The sequence below is a fragment of the Daphnia pulex genome, chromosome 1, assembly GCF_021134715.1.
Source record: "Daphnia pulex isolate KAP4 chromosome 1, ASM2113471v1".
NCBI classification, from domain to species: domain Eukaryota; kingdom Metazoa; phylum Arthropoda; class Branchiopoda; order Diplostraca; family Daphniidae; genus Daphnia; species Daphnia pulex.
The window spans coordinates 5904124-5921170 of NC_060017.1; the positions used below are offsets into that span (position 1 = coordinate 5904124).

The following is a 17047-nucleotide window of genomic DNA, read 5'->3' on the forward strand; positions in this document are numbered from 1 at the left end:
CCGTCAAATTCCGGGAACCCCCCCCCCCCCCCCTTGCATAATCCATGTCCATAAAGTTAGTCGGCGGCGCGTACAGTTTGCAGTCTCACTGCTGCTCTGACTCGATTTGTGATGATGACATGGCTCCTGCAGGGAACGTAACAAGTCTCTCGGCTCCCAATTCTTTGCGACTTCCATCTCTTTCGGCCGCATCCACACTGCGCCTGAATGAGATGAATGGGCAGATAAAGGAACAAAGAGGAAACAAAAAAAAAAAAGGGAAAGAAAAAAGACGAGCAACAAAGAACGGGCGGGGGTCGGTCTCCTCACATCGACTGGACGGTAAACGAAATCTTGCAAAAGTCAGGCTCGTGTATATATACCGTGGGATGGTTGACAGACGATTTTTCTATTCGTTTGGAGACATAATCTCACTCGACAACAATAAATAGACCGCTGCCACACATACAAATGCGTAGCCGGGCGCACGTGTCGACACTCGGGAAAGACGACTGTCCATCTGTCTGCAATCCTTTTTCTTCTGATAGAATATCGTGGGAGATTGAAGGGACGAAGCTTGGGAAGACGATTGGTTTCATGACGTCACTTCCACTGTCCATTGCCTCACTTTCAGAGTCAAACCGTATAATAAGAAAACCTACACGCTTCCATGTCTGCTATCAGATTTCCTATTTTCTCGCCCACTCCCTTTTTCACGAGAGCCGACAGCGAGAACGAAGAGCAGGTTCTTTTTATCTAGTATTGTATTTGTTATTTGCGGCTCGGTTGTTATTTTGCGCCTAGCAGCCTACTCTTTGCTCTTGTTGAAGGGTTTCTTGAAGATGATGGTGATAAATGAAGCCGATGGAATCGCGCCCATCCAATACGTTCCATGATTCAATGTTCTCGTGAATAACGGCGAGGGCGAAAGGAAAGAAAGAAAAAACTAAATAATTGTATTTATCGAGTTATCTCCACCTTTTTTTTCTCGGCTTCTCTCGCTCTATTTATCTATGGCGCCGTCGGTGCAAACAAGGTGCTGGATGATGGTGGTGGTTGCCTCCCTTTTGGGACTAGTGTTGGCCCCCCTTCATTTCTGTTATTGCTGAAACAGCACGTCTTCCATAGGGAATGACGCACGCTGTCGTCGACACTCCCACACCACGTCCCGTATCTTCCCGTATCTTTCAAACATCGATCTTTCGCCATTGCACTTATTTATCTCGTTTTCCGGCTGGGTTTTGTTTTCATTTCTATGCGATATACCGAATGCTGATTGGCCGAGCTCATTGCAAGAAAAAAAAAAGGAACTGGGTGAGAATCGAATGAATATTTGATTTCCCGCTGAATCTAGAATTAGAATCCGGATCCTGTCTTGTGCAAAATTTATCGTTGCAGAGTATTCCGAGCGTCACAGTGGATTGCGATTCGGACGAAATGCTCACCTTTTTTTCTTCCCCCCCCCCCCCCAAGTGTCAGACGAAATGAATGAAGTGTGGGAGTCGGTGGAAGACATTTCGCCTGTTTGTGTATGGCCTCTGTTTTTTTTTTTTTTTTCGATTCGTAGAATGCGGTAGAGCGTGTATTGGAAGCCTCTGTAATTCCTCGACACACATTCCGCTTCCCATGTACTTGGTATCGCTAGTTCGCGTCGCAAATTGACACGAGTTTGGTTTCTTTGCCATTTCGTGCAACCGGAAATGTCGCTCCTATACAGCCACTGTTTGCATTTATTTGCTTTTGGCCATGCCATCTTTTCCGTTCGTGGATCAATTCTTTTCGCTCTTGTCTTTTCTTTCCAGATTGACGGGTTTTATATCTATCAAACTGACTTGATGGACATTTTCGCTTAGTATGCTGCAAGCCCAACAATCTCAGCCGCACGCCGGTCTATTATTTTTTATTTTGCTTTTTTTTCCTCCTCAATTTCAAGGTTCTTGTTATTCGCGATCGATTGAATCAACAATCGGTCTCGACTTTCCCTTTTCGCCGCCGCTATATTTGTCCCTCCCCACCTCTTCGCGGAGAAAACAAAACAAAGAGACAAAAAAAAAATCAATTCAATCCAATCTGGACGGGTTTTTGTGTGTGTGTGCTGTTGTCGTTTGCTTGGGAACCCGACCGTCGCTGATAAGTTTGCCCAGAGCCGGCGAATAAACCCTCGCCATTCTTGGCCTTATTCAAACATCCTGTTGAGATGACTTTGTTCGATCCCTTGTCTTGTTGAATTGATTACACATTCTCTCAAACTGTTTTGGGAAGGGGGGGAAGATTAAAGCCGTTCCGGCATCGGCCTCCCCCAAAAGTAAGATTCGCGCTATAGTTAAAATGAATTAACTTAAACTATTTTGTGTTTCACTCCCCCCCTCGCTTAACGGATGAAAAATCGACGTTAAAAGACGTCAGTTCCAGCGGCCCAGCCCCCCACCCCCGTAATTTGCGCTTTTATATACTTAGCACTTGGCTATTAACATTTTCATCAAATGATAAATCACCGCTTGCTTATACTCGGGGTGAAACTGCACACCATCCAATGATATCGCCTCCGAGCAAAGGTCGAACGGAAGCCAAAATCAATGGATAGTTTCTGTAATAGAAGAAGAAGCCGCCGCCGCCTTTCGGAATCTAATATAGAGCAATACAGATGCTTGTTTGCCTGTTTGGGAAGGAAACGCGCAGTCTGCGGGTGATGGTGCACGACCGTTAGAGACCCCGTCAGTTGCGATGAAGGCGGTCCGGATGAGTGCCAAAAGCGAACGCACACGGCCGCGAGTAGACATGCGTGCTGCTGCTGGTCCCCCAGTCGAAAAGGACATCCCTGCATCAAGTCGCACAGGGGTCCAGTATGTTGACGTCTGTGGCGAATGCAAGTTTCAGGTTGCACGGTTCCGCATCCCTCCTCAACTAGGATACGAATGATTACTTCTTTCTCGCCCTTGCTGGAAGAAAGTCGATTCCGGTTTGCGCGGTTGTCGTGTTTTTAAAAAATCCGCAGCAGATTTTTGTTTTTCTTCCCCTGTCGATTATATAACTCATTCAAACAATTGGCGGGCTTTTCTTTCTTTTTGTTTCCTGATGAATCAACAGTTTGAAAGCGTGCATTAGTGTGTAATAGAATCCTGTCGTCGCCAAAACAACCGTCGGGTGTTCTTCGCGGAAATTCAACAGACACAAAGGACGTCATGATTTGAACAAAACACACTGACCGCCGGTGACCATTTAGGTAATTGAAAAACGAATGAAAGGTTTTTATTTCTCTCCGGAAACGATTTGAATATTGATTGCGCGTGATCGTATGGGCCACATTTTGATTTTTTAAATTTGAAAATGGAAAAATGTCCAAGTTTTCAACATATGGCAACAAAAGACTAGTGAGCAAAAATTTAATGATGGCTTTTCCGCTTGCGCCATTCAGCAGAGAGGACACCAATTATTTTTCTTTTGCCTCTTTCCTTTTTTTTTCAAAAAAAATATTTATATGTTCAGCACACGTGCATCATAAATTATGGATTGCGTTTCCCATGGCTGTTGATCCTGGTGACACTATTATTTGTCAGTGACATCCTCTCAGAGATTGGACTATACGTAGGCCCAGACTAGCTGGACTTAGTATTATCCAGACGGTCAAACCTGCGGCCAAATCCTACGCCTTGGCCGTATGTCAGCGAAACTAGACTTTATTTCCATTTTCTTTTGAACTCCCTTTTTCCTCTCGCCAATCCCCAGCAGACATTGTTGTTTTCCTCCTGTACAATATATATATCTAAGGGCTTAAGGATCCAGATTTAGAAGTACGGGGAGGAGAGATGACTCTTGGCGCACTCGCAAGTTGACGTTAAGATCAACGTCTCATCTTTCGCTTGATTGACCAGTGACGAAAGAGTCTTGACTGATAAAAAAGCTTTTCAAGTAGTCTCATTCAAGGATGCTGTCTTTGCTTTACGGTTGATTGTATGATTCGAACATCACGTTTTTTTTTTTTTTCGGGGAGCTGTTAAGTGCTGTCTGTCGCTAGCCTGCAATGCAGGTTCCAATCGGCTTGGAGTGTGTGATGATTGCCACACGTAACGGGTTTCGGGGCTCCGGCGATTTCCAGGAGATTGCTGTTCTGACTTTATTCTTTTTTTTTGTGTGTGTCTGTGTACACCACCAACCCCCCACACTATTTTTTATTTGATGTGCTTCACCAAGCGTCGAGGTCTTTGATTGAAATTTTACGACTCGATGGCCATCGCCGTGGGCATTGATTCAGTCATTTCCATATTTTCCAAGCATTCGGCCGAATCGTTTTCTTCTCGCAAGTCTCTCGCATTGCAATGCAGGCCATCGCCAGCCTCTGAGATTGTCGAGTGGCAAGTGTGTACTAGTAGCCGCTCTTATACAGCTGTCACCTCGACGTATAACGAAGTTTATTACGCAGTGCCAGCAAGACAGCACAGTAGATAATAGCAGCTGCTTCTGCTGGGACTGGGGATAGTAGACGGCGACCTGGAGGCACTCGTCCCGGTTGTTCGCATCACCAATTAGTGAATGATTCCCCGTCTACAAAATGGTATAGCCTCACAAAAGTATTCTTTTCTTTTCTTTTTGCTGGCTCTTAGAGAAAGGAAAAAGGCGCAGGCTATTCTGTGTGTTGTGCTGTACCACATCCAGGTTGTTGGCTTATCCAATGCCTAGCGGACCCATAACTGGCGCTCGCATCCGCACAATCTCTTTTTCGCCAAAGTCGCTTTCAGCCGGGGCGGTCTCTCCCGGCAACTAACAATTGACGGATCAATATTTTAGATGCAATAGGAATAGTCGAGAGAGAGAGAGAGAGAGAGTCTATATAGATGTGTGTGTGTGTATGTACGCTCAATACACAACAAGGCAAGTCAATGTGCGTGTAGATTGTCTCTACACCTCGCAACAGACAGAGCCACGTCCGGTGTCACCGTGGCAACCATTGTGTGTGTGTGTCCAGCAGCGATGACTTTTGAGATACCACACACACACACACACACACACACGCTTTTGCTCAACAGCATAACTAATCATAAATATATATATATCTGAAGGAAAATCTAGCTAGCCTTTTGTTTGACTTTTGACAATTTTCTGAAAATAACAGCTGGTTCAAGCAGTTCACCGTGCGAGTCGCATTCTATTTATTCCGTCTCTTCGGTCTATTTTATCCCGTACATTGTCCCGCCGTTTTCGTGGCAGCTACTCTGTTCGTCGAATGAAACGTGGGATGGAGAGATAGGCAAAAAGGGCAACGGCGCGTTAAAATCCGACTTGAAAAGACATTATTCTGCCTCAGTACCTTGGAGGCCTACTAGCTACTACCCACGGAGTCTCTTGATATAGTAGTACGAAATGGTGCCCATGTTACTTTTCAGATGAAATTATTATTATAATTTTGTTTTTCTCTTCCTACTCTCATATTTCATTTCCCCCCTGTTCCTTAACATTTTCAGCTCGAGGCGAGCTTAGGAGTACCAAGAAAAGAAATATGATGTGTACTGCGTACGTAGTACAATCAGGGGGGAGGAGGATGAAGTCGTTTGTGCTGTGTCCTCTTAGGGGGTGCTCCATCGTCGGGTTAACCTTCAGCAATAGTCGGCAAGAGGTCTGATTTGGAACTTTTTTTTTACGGTAACATATTTGCATATTCACGTATGATGTATGGTCCCACCGTCTTTCATCGTTTCCTCTTTTTTCCGGTCGTTCGTCTTGAATCGTTTCATCTCATCACTCGGGGAATTGACTGCCGAAAGATTTTGATAGATAGAGCTATATAGAAGAACAGCTACATCAGCCAATAACGGCGCCGTACCGTACGCATCCTATAGGTATCGATCTGCAACATATGAGCCCTCCTTTAGTTTACAGTTGACTATCAAAAAGAAAAAAAAAATACTACACAATGCTGTAAACATGACTACCACGTAATATGAAGGAAATATGGGGAGTCATTGTGTATGCGACAGTTCTGAAAGTCTACAGCTACCAAGTCACTTTCCTTTATATCGTAGCGTATGTCGACGCCAATCTAGAAGCCTCAGAGCGCTCGCTACTAGTTTTCTGACATATTTTTTTTTTTCATTATTTACATTATTATTATTTCTTTACTGCGCTTATAACTTATGGAACACTTTTGAAGAAGCGTATGCCGTAGGCTACCGCGCAAGACATTTCCCCTCCAATATTCCAACTTTTCTAGAGTGCATTTCTCTCTTTTTTGCTGACAATTGTCTTCTTTTGAAAGTGCCAGAAATGGGTCCGTTATTTCGGGTTTTGTTTTTGATTTCTCATCTCCCGCCTGACTTGTTCCGCCTGGGAAACTCTCACTACATACGCAGTCGACATCGTTTAATTGATTTCTCTCGTCCGTTTCTCGCGGCGTCTAACAGATAAACCTCGTTTGGTCGCTATATCGTTGAAGCATCAACCGAATTTGGCGCACTTGTTTCTTTTTGGGTCGGATGTCGAGTGGGAGCTGTCGAGGTTTGCCGGCACTCGTCTCCACAGTACAACACGGGGAACTTTTCCTGTCTCAAGTGGATGAGATGACTCCAACTTCCTATTAATCTCTCAATAGCCCTAGCCCCCATCCTCCGACCGTGATGGCCGAAGAAGTGCTAACACTCAAGAAAAAGCAGTTGACGGTTCATTTGAGACACGCGTTGCTCCCGATCACGATCGAAAAAAAAAAAATCGCCGCCTTTTCGACTCGACTCTCCTATATCCGGCGTGTAGTATTTATCGACCGGTTTGCGTATATCCCATGGCTTGTTCACTCTCTATTCATCCCCCCCACCCCACCACCACCTCGTTGTTGATGACATGCGCCAGATGGGAGAGAAAAGGGAGGGAATGGGGGGGGGGATTCGCAGTCCTTCCGAGTTCCGACTCTCTGCGATGTTGCGTAAACAAACTGCTTTTGCTACCTAAAAGCAACAAAACTACTAAGGCGAAACTGGTTGATCCCCCGGCAGCAGCAGCAGCTCAATAAAAGCCCCAATACGGATATCTGTTGAATAGACGTCCACACAGTGGTGTTGGCTATGGAGTAGTAGAGCAACAGTATCCTCCCTTGCTTGCCTTGCCTTGCCTTGTTTGACTAAATAGGCTCCATGTACATTTTCCACCCGAACTTTGATGATCCGTACGCCACCGCCCAGTGGATCGCACTGGTCCACATCGATCACGTTTATCCACCCACGTCCAATTTCGTACCCTTGCCTTCTCTCTCTCTCTCTCTCTCTCTCTCTCTCTCTGTGTGTGTGTGCTGTACCGTAAGTTTGTCTAGCTTCTCCTGTCGCCCCCTCAAAACTCCTCCTCGTCTTTGTTGACTGGGCGTCCATGTTGGCATACAGAAATTGTATCTGCATATTTATGGAAACAGTTTACAATACATATTGCGTATATTCAGTATACATACAGAGGGCGTGGTTTGCAGACTATGGCCAAGATATTGCATAAGAGATGTGACTGTGTGCATATAGTTACGGCTAGTGTCTGTTTTCTCTCTCGCCTACCTTATTTGACTCCGGATGCTCGACGGCGCGGAGGGTGTCGATCGACCAGCCAAAGGAGGCGGAGGAGAATAGAGAAAGCGACTCTTGTGATGTCGGTCTGGTGTTTTGTGTAGACGGCCGCAGTGTGTGTGCAATTCAGGAACAAATAAAACAAAAAACAAAAAGCAACTATAGTAGCTGCCATTTTCAAAGAAAAGAAAACAGCGGCACCGAATTTTGATACGTGTGTGTGGGGCTGAATCAGGTCGATTGTGTTTCTTTTTACTTTTTACACATCGTCGATCAGGGCAGTAACTCATGTGTTAGATAAAAAAAAAAAGATATGAAAAGTTTTCTTTTTTTTTCATTCCTCATTTCGGCAGTTCGTTGGTCTGAAAATGTTTTATCTTGCGTCAGAGAAAGAGAAAAAGAAAGTGATGAATGTTTTTTGGCGAGTGGACGGATGGGATGACTTCTCGGAGCGATTCCCATAGATGAATGATAATGAGGATATTTAAGTTTCACTGGCGAATGACGAAGTACCATTTCAGACACAGAAAAGGCGACCTGATACAATAGGAAATTGAGCCCTCCTCTTTCGCCTCCCTGATGACGTACCTCAACTAAATGACAAAAGAAGAGAAAAGACGAAAGTAGATGGGAGAGAGAGACAGGTTCTTGGGAGACGTCCTTACACTATATGTGTATGTGTATGCATAGTAAACGAGAGAATTCATCACGAGAAACTTGGGCCCCAGTCTCATTAGTTGATGGATGATGGAAAATGGCGGAGGCAATAGCGCTTTATGTATAAGGCAGCGGGGAGCATTAATATATAGAACATTCGCCATCGAGTAACAGCAGGAAGCAAGGTTTAGACTGTACGGTGTATCACCAATCAATCTCCTACTCCTTTCTGTTGCCAGACTCACCAGACTGGCTGTTGTTGCCATTGCCAGCAGTCGACGGCGAACGTGACTTTGGCTCCGAAACTGTGAGCCGTTCGGCTTCAATATCACATAGCCAGCCGACGTCCATTGCTTCTGTGTTGATTCCAATGTATAGAAGAGCTTCGGCGATAAGCTATTTTGTCAAGAAAGAGAGAGAGAGAGAGATATTTAATTGTGTGGGGCAAAGGCAAAAGCGGAACAAGATGTCTTAGAAGAAATATATACGGACGGCATTGAGGGTAGCACAAGTGGCACGTTCAATACTACTCTCTTTTTTTAAAAAAAGAAAAAGGAACGGGGTCTTTTCGTGACGGCCACTACACAATTCAGAGTCCGTATATCAATATTCTCGCATGCCAACAACCAATAAAATAAAGTACGAGTCCGGTATAATAGGTCAGTGGTCTTGGACGCGGATCTTTTGCTCTGCCCCGCTCTGCCCCCAAATGCCCGTTCTATTGTTGGTCTTCTCGAGAATACGACCCCACATCGCGCTCATCATGAGTGCGTGCAGTGTGTGGGCTGCCACGTCTATAAGTATACAAGTTATTTTAATAAGGAAATGGCGGGGCAGAGGCCCTTGGAGATGGCGGAATTCATTCAATTGATGATGGTTAATCTCCATCGTTGAAAATAAGAAAAGGACGCTCTCCTTTTTAGATGGAACATTTGGGCGGTTGGGAAAACAAGATCGAGGGAGTCCCTAGATACCGTAATGTCCGTACATGTATTATAAACCTAGTATAATTAATTCCCTTGTTGGCCAAGTTTCCGGCTTTGTGACGACCGCTGCAATTAGACTGTGTTGCTGCTGTTGCGATTTCTCCGGGTGTTTTGTTTTGTTTTTCTGTGGACTAATAGCATCTAGCCTCCACAGCAGTATCATGGAGTCGATTTTTAATGGACGAGAGAGCTCCATTCGAGTTGATTACAATCAGTGAGTGTTTTTAAGTTGTAAATGTCTCGGTTGAGTGTATGCGTCAAGCCGAATCTGATTTTGCGTTTGTCACGTTTCTAATATCGCCCATCAATCCTGGGATTCGTTTTGAAAAGTTCTTTTATCTTGGATGTTTTCCCGTAGATTGTTTAGTCTTTGTTGTGAATATGAGACCATAGACGAAGGATCGGGTACCTGGAAAATGGGAGCGATCCATTGCCCGTCTCTTTGCCTTATCTCCCGCCGTCCCGCCTCAAGAGTTTTGGCTCAAGGATGTTGGATCTCGTGACTAGAAAGCGACGGGAATCTCTGGGAGAGGAGCCTAAATAGAGATGATGAAAGAAAAGGAGAGGATGTTAATCAAAGTAGCTGGGCGCTCTCTCCAGTTTTCCGTCTTCATCAAGTTCTCCATTTGTCTCATTAGAGGCTCATCAGGATCTTGTCATAATGTCATATTATCGTTGATGACCAAAGGAGCGACAATTCAATTTCGACGTCGCAACTCCTTGAAAATATCAAATCACGTCATTTGACTCGCTTTGTGCAACATTTTCTTGGTGCGTACACTTTCTCAACCGCTGGAGAAAATCGACGAAAATGTACCGAAGGGTTGCCCCCAAAATCATGTGATCCTGTTTCCTTTCAAGTTCCGCGGCTTGACAACGTGAAACCTCGTTTCACTTTCTATTTTCGTTGGTAGAAACCGACTCTACGGCAGTCCATGTGACGAGAGTATGTCGTCGTCTTTTGTGCCCCCAATGGATTCCTTTCTTTGCCTCCCCCCATCCACTTTTGTGTGTAGTGTCTCTCTATCGACCGCTCCTTGCGCCGTCCCGAGATGGTGTTAGTTGATGGCGATCGTTGTCGTCTTGGTCTTTCCAAACAAAACTCTCAAGTAGTCGCCGCAGGCACGCATTCTCCAGCTGCTTGAGAGAAAGCCTATCCTCTCATTTGCCCGTGTTATGTGCGGTTGATGGGTTCGCGCGTGCCGGATGAATGTCTGGCCCCGTCTAGCCGAGCCCCATAACCAACCATTTCCTTCCGTGGAATCCCAGTCACTTCAACGACCCCTCACCCCCCATTCCGAACTCACCACCAACCCAAAAAGGAATGGATGAGGCTTTTTGTTTTTAAGGAAGTATCATGTGTTGAATGTACAAGCTCGACACGACCGCACTGCAAAACTATATAATCATCGATCCGCACTGCTGTTTCTAGTCAGATGATGTGCGGGTAGAGAGAGAGAGTGAGTGAGAGAATGGGTCGATGGTTCCACAAGGAAAACTTTCGATACAAGTCTGAAGGTGAATATAAAGGCAATGTTGAATAAGGATTTTCTTTTTTTCTTTTTGAGGGGAGGATTTTCGCCTTTGTACTCTTCTTCTTTATCTTTTTTTCTTTGGCTCTCATTTTAAACAATGCCGTGTGCTGTGTGGGAGACGAGCTCCAACTGCCTTTTTTTTTTCTTTTTCTTTACATTCTTTCACTCACGAACGAGTTGCCGGAGAATAAAAGGGGGGAGATGAGGAGGGGCTCCCGAACAAGAGCCATGAACATTTCACATAGAGAAAAGGAGAGTACAGCTCCTTCCTGCTTATTTCTCCATTTCCTTTTGACTCGTTTTCTTTTATTCTTCCCTTTACTTACGTTCCCTGCAGGACTTGTTATGACGATTCTCAGCTTCTTCTACTTTTTTTTTCTCTTTCACGGTGTGTCCCCCCCCCCTTTTTAAAGGTTCCTGCTCCCGTAACGACATCGTTGGAACAACTCGTGTAGGCTTCAGAATGACTTGAGGCCGACACACACTCCCTGATGCGCAACAGGTCTTCATTTTGGTCATCCTTCCATTTGATTTTCTTTTGAAATTCGCCTTTCTGGTCGCCCCCCCCCCATCAAATGATTTCCGACGCTGAGTTTACGTCACTGTCGGAATTGAATTCGATGTTGACTGATCCGATTTTTCACGGGGCGCTACCCATCACATTTGGTTGGAGCAGCCCTCCCGTTACCGTTATTGACAGGGGGCGCCGGCGTCTTAATTGATACTCGTCCCAGCATCCGTAGATTTTTCCGGTTTGATACACTTGAGTCAGGGGCGCTCTTAATTAGAAGGGCGAATGTCAATAACAAGTAGTCCCCGTCCCCGTGTATATTTCCCCGTACCCATCATTCGCTGGATACCTACCTAACCCCCCACGCAAAATCCTTTTCTGACTCCACCTGGAAACGACGGTTGCATAAGCAAGCCGGAAGCCAGTGAGCAAACGGTTTCCATGGTTGAGGAAGCGATGTCAGAAATTAACATCACGAAAAAGTCATCAAGACGAAATGAAGATGAGATGGAACTTCTTTTTTTTCCAACTTTTAGATTGAAAAGTCACAAAAGTAGTCTTGTGAGGGCGTCAGGGGGCGGGGCTTAGCTCTATCGATTTTGATTTTGATGTCTCCCATCATTTTATTTTATTTTTTTTTTTGGCCACAATTTAATTTTCTTTTCTTTTCTTGTGTCTAGGGAGAAAAGAGTGACAGAAGGAGATTGATTGAATCGCAGACATTACCGGAATAAGTAGCTCATTAGTAGTGCTGCTGCCACTGCCTTCTGCTGCCGCCGCCGCCACCGTCGCCGCTCTAAGGGCCGTGTAGAAAATCAATGGCGCTACTAACGCGCTTCATCCGCCTTCCGGATCGGGCCAACACGCACGTGTTCACGTTCGTTGTGACTCGCTCTGTCACGCGTGACCTCCATCGCGACGTCACGTCCAAAGAGTTCAGCTATGGCTACCACAGGTGGGCCATAACCTTCTCGCGGGCTGGCAAAGTGCTCGGCGTCTATCTCGTCTGGCGGAATCCATCCGAGGTACGTGCACTCTCCCTTTTACGTATTTTTATCCAGAATTGAAAAACAAAGAAATGGACCAACCAAAGTCAAGCCAAACTAACGATTGCCATTCTCTGTCCGTCTATTTTGCAGGGGATGCGAGTGTACATTGATTTTTCCTTCACATTGCTCAACCGAGAGCATTTCAGCTCCAATGAGACGTTCAGTGGCCGGCAGATCAAGTTCACGTTCGACTCGCCTGCCCAGGGTAATCGCCGCTACATTCCCGTCGATGACCTTTACGAGCGCAACTTCACCGACTCCAATGGCGAGTTCCAGCTCGAGCTGACGGTGGCCAATCCGCGCACCCTCTACGAAACGGATCTGAGACTTCCGCTGAGCTCGCCCGGCTCGTCGTCATCGACGACTTCGCTGGCGGCAACAGGCGGCGGCAATCACCAGCGCTCGGCTTCGCCTTTGCCTTCGCACCATCACCACCACAACCACCACCACCATCACCAGCTGGGTGGCAGCACGGGCAACCTGTCGACGCTGGGCCAGCAAGCGAATCACGTGAGTCACCACAACAGCGGCCATCACGGGTCGCTGCATCTCGGACACGGCCATCCGCCGACGCAACTGCCCAAAACCACCAAAATGGAGACGACGTATTTCGCTTTTGGCGGTTTCGATTGGAATTTGTCCGTCGTGGTGGAGCCTTACTCGGTGACGGCCGCCACGTCGGCAGCCGGTCTCACTCTCAACCTGGCCGCTCAACTGGGCGGCAGTCACGAGCGGGAAAGTCCGTCGCACCGGAGCCGGAGCAACCAGCTGTTGGCCGGAGTTGGCGATCCGATGCCGGCCTCTATCGCCGGAGTCCTTGGCGATCACGTTGGAAACGGGACGCTGGCGCTTCGCTTGCGGAGGCTGACGGGCGTCGACCATCGCAGCCGGTCGCGCTATTACATCTCGGTCGGCGAGGGCGACCGGCGACTTTCTTCCGGCCTCATGGACGACATTTCCGACGCCGAAGGGGCCGGCTCTGTTTGGTGTCCCCGGGTGCGGATGCAGGACGTAGCGCCCAAGGGAGTCCTCCGCCTAATGGTGGAGCTGGTCTCTGCCAACACGCTCAGCGAAGCGCTCATCACGTTGGCTCCCACAACCCAGGTGACGGGCACTCCCGGCAGCATCGGTGGCCTTTCTGCGGGGACCTGTTATGACCGTGACAAGCAAGCCTGGTCCTTTGAGGCCGACACTCATTCAGAAAATGGTCAGTTTGAACAAATGAGCTACTGCGTTTTATCCTATTAGCTAAAAAGTTTTATGGAAATTCATTGCAATTTTCTCTTTGTTGATTGCGTGCGTGTTTTCGCAGGAACGCTTCGTGTTCGTGTCGTGTACAGGGACGTCCGCAACGTGCCCCGCAATCATATCAGGTAAGGTCGACCGTGCGTGTTCTACTACTTTTTTTTTTTTAAATTTCTTGTTTGGGGGGTATGACGTCAACAGAGAATCAGGAAAGAAGAAGTCAAAGAAGAAGAAAGTCAGAAAGAGGCCAAAAATATAAGCGAGAAGTGGCAAATGGAAGGGCTCGCCCTTCTTAGATGGATGTATCATGTTGCCTGTCGCCAGCCGTGCCTTTGGTTACTTTCTGTGGGTGTTTCCATTTTTTGGGGGAGTGATACGACGTGATAGAGAGGCTGAGCTCCGACACTCTCACCAATCGTATAGAGAAGCCAGTTTTTGTATCAATAAGAAATGAGGGATCCGGCAGAGTCTAGCGCAACAAATTCCATGCCGATCGATTCCCCCGCTCACTTCTTCTTCTTCTTCCTTTCCTTTTGATTGCCTTCCATTCGCTTATCGGGAGAAATAACGAATAGGGATCCAGGGGGGGGGGGGGGTAAGAAGAATATGGCACGAAAATCTTGCCAATGGAAACTGTCGTGTAGTGGACTATTTCGTCACAGCCATTGCAGAGCGGGAGAACCCAAAAGCGGAAGAGAATTACACGGAATCTCTTTTTTTCCCTCTCGAACACGAACGCAAGCTCCAGGGAAGTACGTGAAGAGAGACTAAGAGTGGAGCTCCGGTCACTGTTAGTTATTGATGTGTGCTATCATCCGTTCCGGAACGGATGAAAATGTTCCAGAATCAAAAGAAAAAGACAAAAAGGAGAAGAAACGGACTGTAACTGAATATTTCAAGAGATTTGCCGTTGCGGTTCTTCATCTGATATTCCGCTTCTTCTTCTTCTTTCTCGTGATCCCCAATATCAGTCACGCAATAGTTGCCGTGCATCTAACAGTGTCTATGTAGGTTTCTCTTGACCGTGTAGCCATTGCCATGCCAACCGCTGAGCCTGGAAAAGTCAACAACAAAGGACGAACAAAGGGAAAAGGGTCAAATATTGTCCTTCCGAGTAAGGGCATCAACACGCTAAAACAGAGTACAGACCCCCACTTTTGGCGACTCTATGACTCGGAAAGGCCAATGAAGCGAAATCGATCCGATTTTGTTTTTGTTTTTTTTTCTCTTTCGCTGTTTGTTTTCTTTGCTTTTGACATTGTTCTCGGCAGATCAAGTTGCTGATCGAAAAACCCACCGGACAACCTAATGCTATCCCGATACTCGGTTTTATGACCACTATTTATTTTGCCCCCCCCCCCCCCCCCACACTCCCCCTTGGCATGACATGTTATTTACTTATTTTCGTTTGATTGGATAAAGTCCTCCCAACATAACGACCCAGAAAATAAGTATACGCGTCCGTGACGTTGGGCTATTTTTTTTTGTCCCGTTCTTCCGTCCCAGGGACGCGTAATGACTTGAGCTGGACGGTCTATACCGCAAGACATCCACGTGAGCTTTTCTGAGTTGTATATACTACCAATTCGGGAACCACCAACCATTTCCCTTTTTATCTTTTTCCTCCCTTTTTCGCTGCTGCCTGGCTTTTATAATACTCTCCAGTATATATACTACTGCCGTAGTATCGATTCTTACGTGTACTATTGATTCGAGAGAACCTTGTGGGAAAAAGAACTACGTCCATTTATGGTGTGGTCTTTGCACGACATAATCGAAAGTCAACTTTTTTTCGGATGGGGATTAACAGGTTGCTTGATTGATGCTCAACAAAAAGAAATAAAAAGCAGTTTAAGTGCAACGCCACTCGAGAATAAAATATTTAAAAAGTCTTGTTTGGCGTCACTGTTGCACAAGAGAGTAGGGAATTCAATCGACAATCAGCTTCAAGCCTTGGCCCTATTGTTACCGACTCCTATGCGATTCTGGTGGTCTGGAAACTACCACAGAGCCACTTGTATAGCTATCCTCAATCTCGAGTTGCTTTAAAATTTAATGCCACTCTCCTGATTCCAGTTAAGTTGGCTCTTCTTTTAGACATGTCTGGGGTTTAATTTCGTTCTTCATTACCCCGGTGTTTGAATAACTCATTCCATTCGTTCTCGGTTGACTGTTTTTTTTGTTTTTTATTTTTTTTTCCTCCTAAATAACTAAGAGTGTGTGTAAATAAATTAGAAATCCCGACCACCACTGTGCATGCACTCACTGAAATTTGAATGATCATACAGGTACGTGAGTTGGCAGGCGGCCATGTTGCGACCCAACAATAAAGTCAGCCAGTGCGACGCTGTCCCGTTCTCCAGCACGCACTACTCCAACTACTACGTTCAAGAGGAGGCTGACGATGGAGTTGTTATGGAATCTTCAGTGCCCGTCAAAGACGTAAGATTCTCTTTCGCATTTTTCTACTTCGCCTTCTCCGCCGTCTTTCTCCGAATCCACAAAAGTTTATTTTTATTTTTTTAACCAGTCGTTGTTAAATAATGATGTGTTCCCCGCTGTCGGAAAGAGTGACTAGCCTCCTGGGATGGCGGGGGGGATACCTTCAAAGTCGTGTACTACACGTACGCGCACACTATAGCTGGATGATCAATAGTCTCGACGGAGGTGGAGACGGGGGGTTGGTCGGTTGGTTGGCTGGCTGGAAGCCTGCTGCATGGAGTAGATGGGAGAAAGAAGATTCGCTCTTTGCTCTTTCACTACCGGAAGCTCCAAATGTCCGGTGTGCGGATGTATGCGCTGACCTATAACCACGCTAAGGAATATCCAATCCTCTCTAGTTGGCGGAGAGCGATTCTGGCTTCCCAAGTTCTGGCTTTCGTCCGCTGGAATTTGTTCGATTGGTGCCGGAACGAAGCCGCTGGTCCGTCCCTTTTGATGAAATGATTTATTTTCACGCTAATAGTCGCATTGAAAGGACTCCCTTCCGCGTATTTACCGACGGGCCAAAAAGACGTGGGTTTGTAAACAACTTTGTCGTTGAACGTTATCGAGTTTTTACGTGAATCCGACTTGTTTTAAAGGTTAAAGGAGAAAAAGCTCTTGAGCAATTCCCCACTTTGGGCGGCAAAGACGTTGCTCTGTGGGGATCACGGCGGATCACGGCGCTGATGAAATAGAATTCAACTCGAGGAAGCTTCAAACAGTTTTGTTTGAATCCGCTGCAAAGGTTAACAGCTCAAAAGTTCTGAGAGCCCTGGTTTTGTTTTGAGTTTGCATTGTTGAAGCTAGGGTTTGAATGCCAAGCTATCTAGTGATTGATTGCTCCAGGCTGCTGTCGAATACTTGGGGGAATAAAGAACGCCTACTGCCAGAACCTGTAGCGTTAACGATTTCGCATCGATCCGATTCATCGTTCAATACTCTTATCCCGTGATTATTGGATTATTTAGTATGTAACATTTTGAATGCGTTAGGATGAAATTTGTGCTGTATTTTTTTCGGCTGTTCACCCTCAACATTTCTTTTATTTTTTATGCCCTTGGAATATTCG

The 17047-nt window shown here is 46.2% G+C and overlaps 1 protein-coding gene across 2 annotated transcripts in view; it reads left to right on the top strand.

The window, feature by feature from the left end:
• Nucleotides 1–17047, top strand: part of LOC124190690 — a 33161-nt gene that overhangs the window by 14122 nt on the left and 1992 nt on the right. Inside the window, exons 1-5 of one of the 2 annotated variants that reach the window (XM_046583531.1) lie at nt 2830–3202; nt 11881–12225; nt 12340–13456; nt 13562–13622; nt 15783–15936. In XM_046583531.1, coding sequence (XP_046439487.1) covers nt 12019–12225; nt 12340–13456; nt 13562–13622; nt 15783–15936 — 1539 coding nt within the window. In that variant the 5' untranslated portion in view covers nt 2830–3202; nt 11881–12018. Of the gene's footprint in view, nt 1–2829; nt 3203–11880; nt 12226–12339; nt 13457–13561; nt 13623–15782; nt 15937–17047 lie in introns of those variants that run through there. The other variant, XM_046583541.1, reaches the window with a different exon arrangement.